At 41.8% G+C, this 12,821-nt stretch overlaps 1 protein-coding gene across 5 annotated transcripts in view; it reads right to left on the bottom strand.

Moving 5' to 3' along the window:
• Nucleotides 1–2,067: 2,067 nt before the first annotated feature.
• The window catches only part of DISC1 (DISC1 scaffold protein), a 350,357-nt gene continuing 339,603 nt past the window's right edge, over nucleotides 2,068–12,821 (bottom strand). For 2 of the 5 annotated variants that reach the window (XM_041749369.1, XM_041749368.1), the window contains exons 12-13: nucleotides 11,776–11,893; nucleotides 2,068–2,533 (exon numbers count right to left, since the gene is read on the bottom strand). In XM_041749369.1, the coding sequence (XP_041605303.1) occupies nucleotides 2,394–2,533; nucleotides 11,776–11,893 (258 nt within the window). In that variant the 3' untranslated portion in view covers nucleotides 2,068–2,393. Of the gene's footprint in view, nucleotides 2,534–11,774; nucleotides 11,894–12,821 lie in introns of those variants that run through there. The other 3 variants (XR_005986855.1, XR_005986856.1, XR_005986857.1) reach the window with 3 other exon arrangements.

Here is a 12,821-nt window from a genome sequence, read left to right as displayed (position 1 = left end):
ACGTTAGGGCAGCCCAGGTGGCTCAGCGGTTTAGCGCCGCCTTCAGCTCAGGGTGTGATCCTGGAGGCCCGGGATTGAGTCCCTCGTTGGGCTCCCTGCATGGAGCCTGCTTCTCCCTCTGCCTGTGTCTCTGTCTCTGTCTCTATGTCTCTCATGAATAAATAAATAAAATCTTTAAAAAAAAATAAAAAATAAAAAGATACATGTTAAAGTAAACATTTGTCATTGGAATACGCTTGCCAAGTTTTCTCCACTGGAATTAATTCAACGATTCAAAGATTCCAAGAGCCATGTGACTAGTATGTAATATTTTTTAGACATGATTATAAATAATTCACTAATTTGGTCCATCATTAAAAAACCAAGAAGTTCGGGGCAGCTGGGTGGCTCAGTGGTTGAGGATTGCCTTCATCTCAGGTTGTGATTCCAGGGTCCTGGGATCGAGTTCTGAATCAAGCTCTCCCCAGGGAGCCTGCTTCTCCCTCTGCCAATGCCTCTGCCTCTCTCTGTCTCTCATGAATAAATAAAATAAAAATAAAATAAAATAAAAAACAAGAAGTTCTAGAAATTAATTATACTTCTTAAAATACATACAGTATATTCCTTTAAATGCTCAAGATAAAACTGATGAAACACAGTCAGCAATCACATATTGTGCTTTTGCTTTGTTCCCTGGACTATGGCCAGTTGCTGGCTTAAGCAGGGCATCCCTTTGACTGAGGACAGAAGTACTGCCCAGCACGGGAGGCTTAGCAAAGCACCAGCTGCCTTCCGGAAATGACAGCATGACTTTAGGAAATGACAAGAACTGTCCAGCGTCCACATATCCTAATGATAGCAGGACCATCACTATTCTTATAGGGATAAATGAGGACAGAAACAAACAAACTAAAGAGAAAAAAAAAAACAATAAATCAACTAGTAGTACAAACAGTAGCATGTAGTTACTAAGCTGGACGTTGTGCAAAAGCTTGAGTCTGGTCGCTATCACATCTATATACATGATGGAAATCAGTATTTAGACCATGACTTCCCCAGAGAATGCAGGGCTGCACAACACAAGATTAGTGGGATATTAATAAGACTTAATAAAATCTATGATCCATTAAACTTGGGAAGTCTGGGTTAAGCAAAAAATCAAGTGGATTTCTTTACTGAGCTCTGTCCTAGTCAAATATGCTAATATGCGCTGTGGCTCTCCAACCAGAAATCATGGCATGGCAGATTTCCCAAATGTATTTGACCAAGGGAGACCTGTTTATTTGTGGGGCAACCCTCAGAGGCTGCTGTCCTCAGTGCACCTGGGGAAGTGCTGCCTAACTGAACTTAGCCTGTCATACAGCTGCCTCAGGGGGAGGGACCTGCAATGCCCCACATTGCTGAGTATGCAACTGCCTTCCTGAGTACTGCTCTGCCCTACTGAGCATGCACTGTCCTACTGAGCATGCACTCACTGCCTTCCTGAGTACTATACTGCTTTACTGAGTACTGCACTGCGTTCCTGAGTATGCACTATCTTACTGAGTGCTGTACTGTCCTACTGAGTAACTACTGCCTTCCTGAGTACTTCTCTGCCCTACTGAGTATGCACTGCCTTCCTGAGTATGCATTGCATTACTGAGTACTGCACTCTACTGAATGAAGGTTTCCACACCCATGTCCTGCCTGGTCCTCAGTGAAACAGGTTAGGGAGGAAAATAAGAGAGGCCCAGAAGTTTAAACTTGTCATCTGATCCCTTCCTGCCCTTCTCCCTTTTTGCTGTCATTGTGGACAAATTTCAGAATGTCCTCCTTGGTGTGAAACACCAAGGACCCTTCCAGCAGAAACAGGTATTGCCACAATAGGAAAACCATAAGACTGCACCTCACTGACAGGTTGTTACTTTAAAGAAATGCCTTTTGGAATTTTTCATATGCATTCTTCTGAGATTACAGTGAATCACAGGAGAAGGTGAAAAGCTGTTAATTCCAGATCCTGGGGTTAATTAGCTCTTTTATATCATGTGCCTGTAAGAAAGTATAACAGGTACAGTGAGAGAGACTTACATTTAGTTTCCTCTTAATAGGTTCTTAAATCAGGAGATACTTTAATTGCAGTAGCAAGCAAGATGGTACAGGAAAAGAGACATTTTTCTAGCAGAATTCAACCCCAACTTCTGTCTAATGGGAGCTGAGACGAGAAGATTTTCAAGTTCTGTGCAGGACTCTCCGATGAACGACTTGGGAAAGGTACCTCTGGCTGGCATTCGGAAGGAAATCCAGCAGATCATCCCCCTCCAAATTCAGGCCCTGTGTCTGTAGTTGATTCAGGCACCTGGGTCATGCAGGGGAGGTGAGAGAGGCCTCGGGTGCTGATGTGGCCGCTCGCCCTCCTCCTCCCCTGCTGTCCTGCCTCAGGCCTGTGCTTCCCGGACACCAGCTGTCACACAGGAAGCTGCAGCCTCTCTTTCTCCCACCTCCTTTGCTGGCTGGAGCTGCAGGATCATGGCCTGCAGAGTTTCCTTCACCATCTGGAGCTCCCTCTTGAGACTCTGTGCACACGTTGTTAAGGAACACACGCGAAGGTGACGGGCAGCCCTGTGCAGCCTCAGAGAGATCTGATAAGAGCACGTGTGCCTGCAGGAAGCAGATGGGCACTGACATCTAATTGCAGTTTCAAGTTCTTCCAAATTGTAGGAATTAAATATTAATACAAATTTTACACTTCTTGTAAGAGCGATAGCCATCTCCATGAGGCCTGAGGTTATTAACTATCTCAAGTAAGATTTCAGAAAGGAAAAGAAGAGTCAGCTTGTTGACTGAGACACTGAGACAGATGGCCCACTGGGAGGCTCCGGGCTGTAGGGTCAGTGTGAGGGGTTCCTGCTAAGCCCCAGGCGGGGGTGGGGGGGGCACAAATGCTACAGCCAAGTGCTTGGACAGCACGAAGGGCAGAAGGCTGGAAATTCGAGCTTCCTCAAGAAATCCATTATTTGGGGCCACTGTAGGTCCTGACTCGTGAGTTAAAGTCCCTGTTAGCCACAAGCCAGTCTTGTCACCTTGTGCAAATCACTTTGAACCTTGGTTTTCTCATGAACCAAGGATTTCTAAACCTCTGTAGGTTCGAATCTGCAGTCTTGTGTTATTATATCCCCCAGGGACTTGTAAAATAGCCACTCAGGGTACACAAGATTTGACAGAGCTTGCCTTTTCTGGGTTGGTTGGTTGGTTTTTCTTTAAACTGTTGGGTTCTTACTTTCCTAACCTATAAAATTGTTTCTCACATAGAGAAAACCATCACTGAGAACTTAGCAAATAATTATAGGGGATAAATAAGGTTGTCATTCTCTTAAGAAATCAGCCCTTTTCTGGGACTGTATTTAACGAATCGTGCTTTTTTTCTATCCACGGTCAGGTCCCTGTTTCCTTTCGTACCTAAAGTCAGAGCAACTCAAAGATAAACAGGACCAGAGACAGATTGAATTATTTTTGTTTCATAAGCAAATTAATTTCACTTCAGCCAAGAGGAATGAAGGGGAAATATGGGAATATGTCACTTAAACATCACTTAAATACTGTTAAATTATCACATGAGGTCAACCACTTAAATATTCCTAGATCAGAAATGGAAAAAACATAAAGAAAGCTTTGGGAGAAGTAGCTTGCAGAGATTTTACCACTCACAGACCATCAACTCTACAATGTTGTTTTATTTAAGTACAATGTCAATGCAATGTCAAGAGAAAAAGATACCCCCAGGTTATGACTGTAGAAAGCTTTCTTTTTCTTTTTTAAATAAAGAACTCCAGTGGATTCTGGGAATTATGCAAATGAACTTCTCCTAAGTAAAAATGCTGAACCACCCTGAAAAGCTTTTGGCAGCTTTTCATCTTGAAGCTTCACCAGACTTCATCATTTGTGTAATTTACATTCATCTACTAGCATGGTTCACTCCTTGCACTTGAACTTGAGGGGAATGAGGGAGGAGATGAGCGGGTGCAAGGAAAGAAAGAATACCATATTTACCTTTTTTTTCTTTTCTTTTAAAAAAGGCTTCACTGTCTTCCATTTCTCTGGACACTAATCCTTAGTGAAAACATGTATGACTTTACGAGTAAAAGCGTATATAGTCCCAGACTAAATACCAAGCTGCAATTTAACCACAAAGTTATGTCACATTTCCAAAGAGTAAGCACAGAGTTTAAGTAGTTTATGAATCCTGACAAACTCCTGAGATCTAATTACCGTTGATATGCAGCCTGGGACTACATGCCCCTATTTGTAATAATTATTGCTAAAAGATGACACAGGTTTTTAGAGAGAGAATTGAACCAAAGTGAGATGCTTCTTAAAGAACTTGCACAATTTCTGGCCCTCACAGAACACTAGAACGCTAGAGACTTTTAAAAAGAGACTGACAGAGAAGCCATAAAGGAAAAAAGACTAAGTTACATAATTAAAATAATGCATCAGCACTTCATCCGACAATTTGCAGTGACACACAGAGGAGTTGGAAGACAGGGATTGGAGCAAATGATCACCAGCGTCAAAAAGCTAGCAAATCACTAAAATGCTTTGTCTCACTTGGAAAATGCATATTCTCAGGAGCCCTCCTCTACTTGCTAGAAGAGATGCTGCCCCATTCATGAATTGTTTAATAAAACCAATTAGATCTTCAAAAACATAAAAGAAAGATAGCAAATAAAAGTAAATAAAATACATACTCTCATACTTTCTTCACAAGACTAGAGTTAAAAGAAATACTTTTTTTTTCTTGTAAGCATTTAGGGCCTTTTGTGAGGCACTAGAGATTTAAGGCTTATCAACTAACGCAGCGGATGTAGCTAACACTCTGGGCTCTGTTGGATCAGGACTAGACATCAAAAATCCTGGAAACCTCATTTAATGAGTCTATGGCGTAATGATCATAAGAATGATTAAAATCATGTTTTTATTACAACAAGTGTTGGCCATGATGTGCAGAAAGAGGAATCCTTGTGTACTATTGGTGGGAATGCAAATTGGTGCAGCCACTGTGGAAATCATATGGAGGGTCCTCAAAAAACTAAAAATAGAATTACCATATGATCCAGTAATTCTACTGGGCATTTACCCAAAGAATTTAAAAATACTAATTCAAAAAGATACATGCACCCCTATGTTTATTGCAGCATGGTTTACAATAGACAAATTATGGAAGCAACCCAAATGTCCATTGATAGATGAACAAAGAAAAGTGATGTATATAATGGAATACTGCTCAGTCATAAAAAAGAATGAAATTTTGCCATTTTGTAACTACATGGGTGGACCTAGAATATAACACTAAGTGAAATAAGTCAGTCAAAGAAAGACATACACCATATGATTTCATTCATATGTGGAATTAAAAACAAACAAACAAACACTCCTTTTTTTAAGACTCTTAACTGTAGAGAACAACTGGATGGTCACCAGAGGGGCAGTAGGTGGAGGGATGGGTGAAATAGGTGATGAGGATTTAGGAGGGCACTTGTCATAATGAACATCAGGTGATATATGGAAGTGTTGGATCATACTATACACCTGAAAATAACATAACACTGGATGTCAACTATACTGGAATTTTTTTAAACTGAAAAAAATCATGTTTTTATTTACAAAATACCTCTCTCTAACCAACCTGACTATGCGATGCCTTACAAATGTATGTTCCAAAACATGGACTAAAATGGCAGAGAATCCAGGATAAAATATGGAGTGGAGATGGGGAAGACCAAGTTACAGGATAATTTGTATGGAATGGAGAACCTATACACATAAGTGATTTCTGCAAGAAAAGTGCATTAGAAGGACACAGTGGTAAACTTCTAGGTATTGATCCTGGGAAGACAATGTAGCCTTTTATTTTTTTTCACACTTCTATAATATTCAAATCGGAATGCATACTTTTATATTTAAATCAATATTTCTATAAAAGAAATCACTTGAAACATTTCACCATTCAGCAGTTGGGGAAATTAAAAAAAAAAAAACAGAAAGAGATCCTTGTTCTTTCCTTCACTCATTCAAATACTCAAACGTTTCCTGAGCTCCTACTGTGTGCTAAGAAAGGTTCTGGGGGGTAAAAAAAAAGAAAGAAAGGTTCTTGATGTAGGAAGCACAGGATTGAACTGAACAAAGTCACCGCCATCGTGGAGTGGAGTGTCAGTGAGTTCAAGGGAAAGTAAACCCACATGGGCATGTATGTAGCCTCCAAGATGGAGGCCATGGAGGGTATGGAGCAGGAGAGTGACTGATCACTCGGCTACTTTCATCACTAGTAGGTTAAAGGGGGCAAAGGCAGAAGCAGGGAGATAAGAGGCACTGGTTGCAATACTCCAGAGAAGAAAAGATCACGTATTGAACTGGGCTAGTGGCCGTGGAGGTGAGAGGTGACCAGATTCTGCATATGTTCTGAAGGCAGAGCCAAGGGCAGATAGTGATGGGCCATATGTGGGAGGTGAAAGAGGGAAAAGGCATTGAGAATGACTCCCAGATTTTTTATCTAAGTGATGAACTTGTAATTTATCAAGGAGAAGACTGAGTATGAGTTGGAGTTTTTTGAGGGTGGGGAGGGATTTTTGGAAAAGCCTATTTGTCAGCCAAGAAATGTACTTAGATATGTACTTATCTAAGTACTTAGAGGTTGTGTTGAATAATATATTTAAAAAAATATTAGATAAGTACTTATCTAAGTACTTAGAGGTTATGTTGAATAATATATTTTAAAAAATATTCTCATACTTTCTTAATGTATTCCATTTGATACTGCTAACTAAGATCTTAAGGCTACTAAGTAGTACAGTAGGTCTAGAATCAGTGTTTCTGATTACTAGTCCAATAAATTCAAAGTGGAAGCCCATTGACATATTTGACCTTGGTTTTTGTCAAAGTGCTGAGCAAATGAAGTAAAATTCCAATATTGGATTTTAGATAGATATGATAGAGGTGCTCACTATATCTAAGTGTAAGAGTAAGTCTCAAAGAGCTGAAAGATTCTTATGATGCCTGTGCCATTGAGACCTCTAGGGCTAAATATAAAATTCCCCTGTAACAGATATGCCACTACAAATCTGTGGCATCTAAGAATATGAGCAGATTAATTACAATAATGGCATAAGGACTGACATGCCAACATCTTTAAAAATACCTTTGGAGCCCAAGACCATTCTTTACCACCGTGGGGTAGACTATACACATATCAAGCAAATGTATAACTTCTTGCTAATAAACTTATGCAGGCTGTGTTTGCAATTAGTAAAGGGGTAAGATAGTAAGACAACTTTCACAGATGTCACCCAGGAATACAGAGGCAAGACAACATTGTCACTTAGGGCAGCCACTTGCAAAGAACCTCAAATTCTTTCAAGAAGGTCTTTTGTTTACACATAAAAACATTTTTTTGTGTGTTTGAGACTGTCAATTAGGATTCCAAGCAATCATGTTCGTAGCTCAGTCAAAAGTAGATCAGCTCAGCTGGTCTGGTTTGGTTCAAAAAGAAACAACAGTATTTCTCAGAAACAGTTTCTCATTTGCTAAAAGTGTTTCTTCATACCAACAGTGATGGCTCTCTAGCCACTGGGGCTTGCAGTGCGAGGAAATTTACCTTCAGGAAAAAGCCGAAGGTGAGGAACGCAGCTGCTGAAGAGCAAGGAGGAAAGCCTCATCCACACACGTGACCTGCTTGGTTGCATCTGATGCTTCTACAGGGGCCGCTCCTTGTGGTGCCCACCTAGTGCCAAGTTTGCATTGTGCCAAGCTAGCAGCAGGGCAGCCTGGGGCGCACACCACCTCCTAGGCTTCCTCTCCCCACCCCATTCCCTTTGGCAGAAGCCAATGGAAGAAATCCAGGCCACCGTATCCGCATCAGCCCAGCACACACAATGCTCTCAATGACAACCTCTTACAGTCTGTTTTTTCCTCTGTAAGATTCACAAGTAGAGTTCTGTGATCCTTGTGGCCCCTTTTCCAGCTCTTTAGCTCTAGAGTGGAAAACATTTCCAAGAAGGCACAGCAATCTCCCCAGACTGCTGTTACCTTTGTCTGTTCAAGCTACGCATTTGGAAGTTGAACCAGGCAAGGGATCTGAGGGGAATGTGATGTTTTTGCATGCGCCTGGATGTATTTAGAGTATTTGCATGCCATCAAGCACCACCAAAACTAATCGATTGGGCACCATGCATTCCAAATAAGCAGAGAGAGCGGAATTCCATGAAGGTCTCCTGGACATGGATGCAAATAGAACCACAAATAGAAGCAGTCTGTCCTCATCTCATCTGTGATTCAGAAGCAGGCAGGACTGCCCAGGGGGCGGGGGGTGGGGGGCTTTGAAATACGCTAAAAGTGTCTTAATCTTAGGTGTACTTTCCCCAGACCCCCACTTTGAAAGTGTGTTGTAGAAGTTGAAGGGGGAAAAATTAGAAGAAACCTGCTTAAAAATCCACCTCCCTGGATGGTTTTCGGTTAAAGAGTTTTGGACATGGAGGAACCATCCAAAATGGTTTTCAAAACATGACTGCTAATTAGGACCCAAAATGACTGTGAAATCTTACTAGAAACTCAGACTAATGCTCCTGGAAATCCTGGCTTGACTGGCAGGGAAGTCACACCTCCTGTCCTCTCTTCAGACAACAGGCATGAGTCACCTCTCTGACGTGGGCTCTTCCAATTAGTGGTGCAGACTTCTTTCAGACACTTGCTACCACAGTAGCTGACGGGTTTGTGTTGGTCTTTGGTCAGGCTACATGTAATTTAGTGAGTCTGTCAGGATGACGAAGAGACATGGGCTATTTCCTCTCCCTTCTTGGATCTGTCAATCCAGTGTCTTCTTCTTAAAAGCAGGACACTTTCAGCAGGCTGCCCAAGCCTCAGCATCAAGTCAGGATGCCCGGAGGATCTGTTTGGAAACCCATCTCCACCGTCGATGAGTGGCCCACCCTGCACTGATGCCTTGCTAGCAACACTGTCTCACACGCATGGTTTATGCAAAAGCCTAGTGTCTTCCACACAGAATATGAGCATCTGTAGCATCCAAGGCTTGAATCTTCTGGACATGGACATTCACTGCAGACTCACATTAATCACGTTCATGCTACATCATATATGCACAGCAGGCTCTGGCAGAGTATTTAATGGAATCAAACAAAAATATGATACTCACTGTGTAATTCTTTTGTGTTGTTGATGGCAAGCTGTTTCTTTCAACTGTACTCAGCTTTGTGTCTTTGATCAAGAGTGGAAATACAAACCAGTCAGTTTGGCTGGAGGATTCAGCAGCCTCTTTGAATCTCTAGATAAGTTGAAACTTATTTGAAACAAGGGCTTTGGTTTGTACAGGGAGGGAGCCTCCACAGAGCCATGTCAATATGTCTTTCTATCTTAGGGTGCCATGTTCCACTCAACTCCAAGTGCTGTTTTGTTTGAGTTCAAAGATTTGCTTCTGTGTCTTTCCCCTCAATCAGTGACACAGAACAAAGCCTGGGATTCAGAGATAAGTTTGGGTTGAAATCCATATTGCAGTATGGATTTTCTTTGAGGGGAAGAGGATGTCTTCAGGACCCATGCAGTATTTTCCAGCCCTGGTTTGACATGCCCCTAGTATGTCTCCACTTATCTCAGCAAGGATCAGCAAAATTCTCAAGAACATAACTTTGGTAAGATACTTTTATTGTAGCTTAAAAATTTTATAGTAATTTTATGGTTCACAGAATGGGCCTGTCCACTTATTTGCAGGCATAGCTACCTCCCAATGGGACCAACGAGGACCACAGAGCTTGCCACTCATTAGCAATGACGCTGGACCAGTTACCTAATTGTGGTTTTCTCAACTATCAAGTTGGAAGAAGAATCCCTATCTATTTATTGCTGTTTTATTAGACATAAATGACTTTTTATATAGGCCACTGTGTGGCTACAAACTGACTTATTCACACATCTATTACGAAATAATTGAATAAACCTGTCTTAAAACTTCTGACATATAAATGGGATGTGGCTGGAACTTTTGACACAGACACTGAAATTGTTGAGGCAAACGGACTTTGGGGAATGTAATTTTCTACCTAAAACCTAGCACCTACCATGTACAACCATGTTAAAGATTTTTCCTGAATATAGCCCCATGGAGCCTCATGAAAACCTTAGAGGCATATGTTACAGATGAGGAAGCTGAATCATGAAAAACCTTTAGCAATTGTCTGTCTCCTGCTGCTCCTGAGTTGTGGGTAGACTGTGGGGCCACTAAACAGGGTTTATTTACCCAGAGCTCTACCTCCTCTCAGCCTCCTCCCTGGCCACTCACCCCTATTAAGGAGAAAACCTAACTCTCTAGAACCAAACTTGACTATAAAATTCAGAAAATTTAGGTCTAGAGACCAGCACAGACCCTGCCTACAGCCCTCAGAATTGCTCTCTGACTCCACTATAAGCTAGAGGTATGTCCCACTGGGGAAAGCCCCCTCCTGCTGGGCTGGGGGCTTGGAACCTCTCTAGAGGCACTAGCTCTCTGTATCACATCACTCCAGGCCCCCAGGCACATAGACAGTTACTTGTTCATTTGCTGGAGCCCATGTTCCCTTATAAATACTCAAATCTAGGTAATCTGTGAACACAGAATAAACAAAAATGCAAAACAAGAACTCTTCTACTGTTTCTTTGGCCAACTTTCTAAGAATAGTTTAAATACCAGTTTTGTAAGAGGTAGGAAATTCTGAAGAACAAAATGTCTGCTTTTAAAAATCTACCTTGAGCAATGTGAAAGGAATCACCAATTATGTTGAAGAAATTTCCTGATAAGTTTAATAACCAAGGTCTAAGATTTAAGGTTATGATGAGGAAGGAAACGGCATTGAATCCATCATTAAACTGTGGGTCTGATACCTGTGATTAAGATTAGTCGCAAAGCTACTTACAAACACGCAGACATACACACACAGTCACTCAAGATACAATATAAAAAGAAGCAGAATTCTGAAAAGTAAGACAGCAATGAGAACAAACACAAGAATAGCTACATTTCCCACAAACTTATCTAGCAAGGGTCATACTACTGACTGGAAAGGATGAATGAATGGAGAAGTGTTCTGATTGAATAATTGAAAAAAATACAGGATGGGGCTGCATACCCCTTCATCTATCTGCATTCCCATCCATTTGCCCTTGAAAGAACTGACTAGAACTAAGCACATTCACAAATCCACACAGGAGGTGGTGCTTCATATGGATGTAAACTGAAGCTAATATGTTCTCATGCCACCTTGCTCAGTGGCAGCTAGTATTGAAGAAGGCATCTGCAGATGTGACACCAAGTATATGGAGTCTCATGCAAGAAGAAATTGAAAAGGAATGACCCAAAGTCCTGTTAATTATAATACTCTGCTGCTCATTCCAGGGCAGAATTGTATGGTAAAGAAATATAGAGAAGCCCCTGGGAAACTGAGCCAGGGAGACCCACAACCACCTGTGCCCCACAAACCCAGCTTCATGCCTCCTGAAAATTGCATTTTGCTTTGGCCTTCTATGCATGTCTGAACTTCACGGTTAATTTTTAGTGATCAGGCTTAATAATCAAAAATGCTGAATTACTTACCAACAAAAGCAAGAGAGAAAACACTGCATCCAGGATAATCTTAGAGATCTAAGGTGTGCTGTGCTATAAATTACAGCAGCATCTATTTGTTTCCATCTGCCAGGGCATGGAAAAAATTGAGTATTTTTTTAAGACTTGCTCTTACAAAACAACTAGCAAGTGCTTAATAGGTAAGACGAAAAGGATATGAATGAGATCTTCATCATGGCTGTGGATTGCTGTGTGAAGCTGGTCTTCTAAGTACAGTAACTTCTTGTCTATGGCTTCACATTTTTCTCCAAGTTCTGCAGAAAGGATGCAAGATTCCTGGCCAGAGAAAAAGAAAAAGATCATTTGTAAACTATAGACTTTTTCAGGACTATGAGACATCTGTACTTTCCCCAGCAGTACCCAGAGCAAAGATTTCCCAACAGAGCCCTCCGGGCTTCTGCACACCAGGAGAATCATGCCAGAACCTTTGTCTTCCTTGGAGGTCATTCTCGAGAAGACATGAACTGATTTCAGGTTATTACCAAACAACGAGCTCCACAGATGACCTCCCTTATCCGGTCATCTCAAAGTGCCATTTCCAGGATGTCAACTCCTAACATTGAATTATCAAAGGAGAAGCCTGAGTCTCCCAGCTGCATCTGTGGACAGATGTAATAGGAATTCGAAACAAGAGTCGAGCTGTGGCAAATCACAGGAGCAACCTGGTTGAGCTGTATGAACACAGCTACTCCTTGAGGGGCACAGTAATCCAATGGAGCACTGGACATGGTTTACACACTAGTCACAGGGCCTAAAAGTTAGAAAATTAGGAAGACTTTAAGTGCCATGAGGTATGTATTCTATATACAGCTGCTGCTGCCACCACCACAGGTATTAATCTGTTCTCCCTCTCACCAGAGAAGAAACCCTCAGAAGACCAGGGCTGCTGAATGCCAGGCCCCAGAAGAGCAAGATGGATGGTGGCCTGCTCCCTGTGGTCCAGAGCCCCTGACATATGGCAGGCATGGGATATCCACTGATTCCATGAATGAATATCTGAGTCTTAGAGCCCCTTCCTTCTCAGATGCTTCCCCTTCAAACTTAGATCCCACCCATGAACCCAAAAAGTGTCTTCTATATCTCACTTTACAGCACAAAACCACCACAGAGCAGAGTCCAAACTCTGCCCCTTCACAACTGGCCATGGGACCCACTCCAGTTGTATCCCCTTTGACATGCAACCTAATTTTGGCCAACTGGATGG

Source organism: Vulpes lagopus, chromosome 3 (genome assembly GCF_018345385.1).
Source record: "Vulpes lagopus strain Blue_001 chromosome 3, ASM1834538v1, whole genome shotgun sequence".
NCBI classification, from domain to species: domain Eukaryota; kingdom Metazoa; phylum Chordata; class Mammalia; order Carnivora; family Canidae; genus Vulpes; species Vulpes lagopus.
Note: the sequence above shows the minus strand (reverse complement) of the source record. Positions and strands in the feature narration are given on the sequence as shown.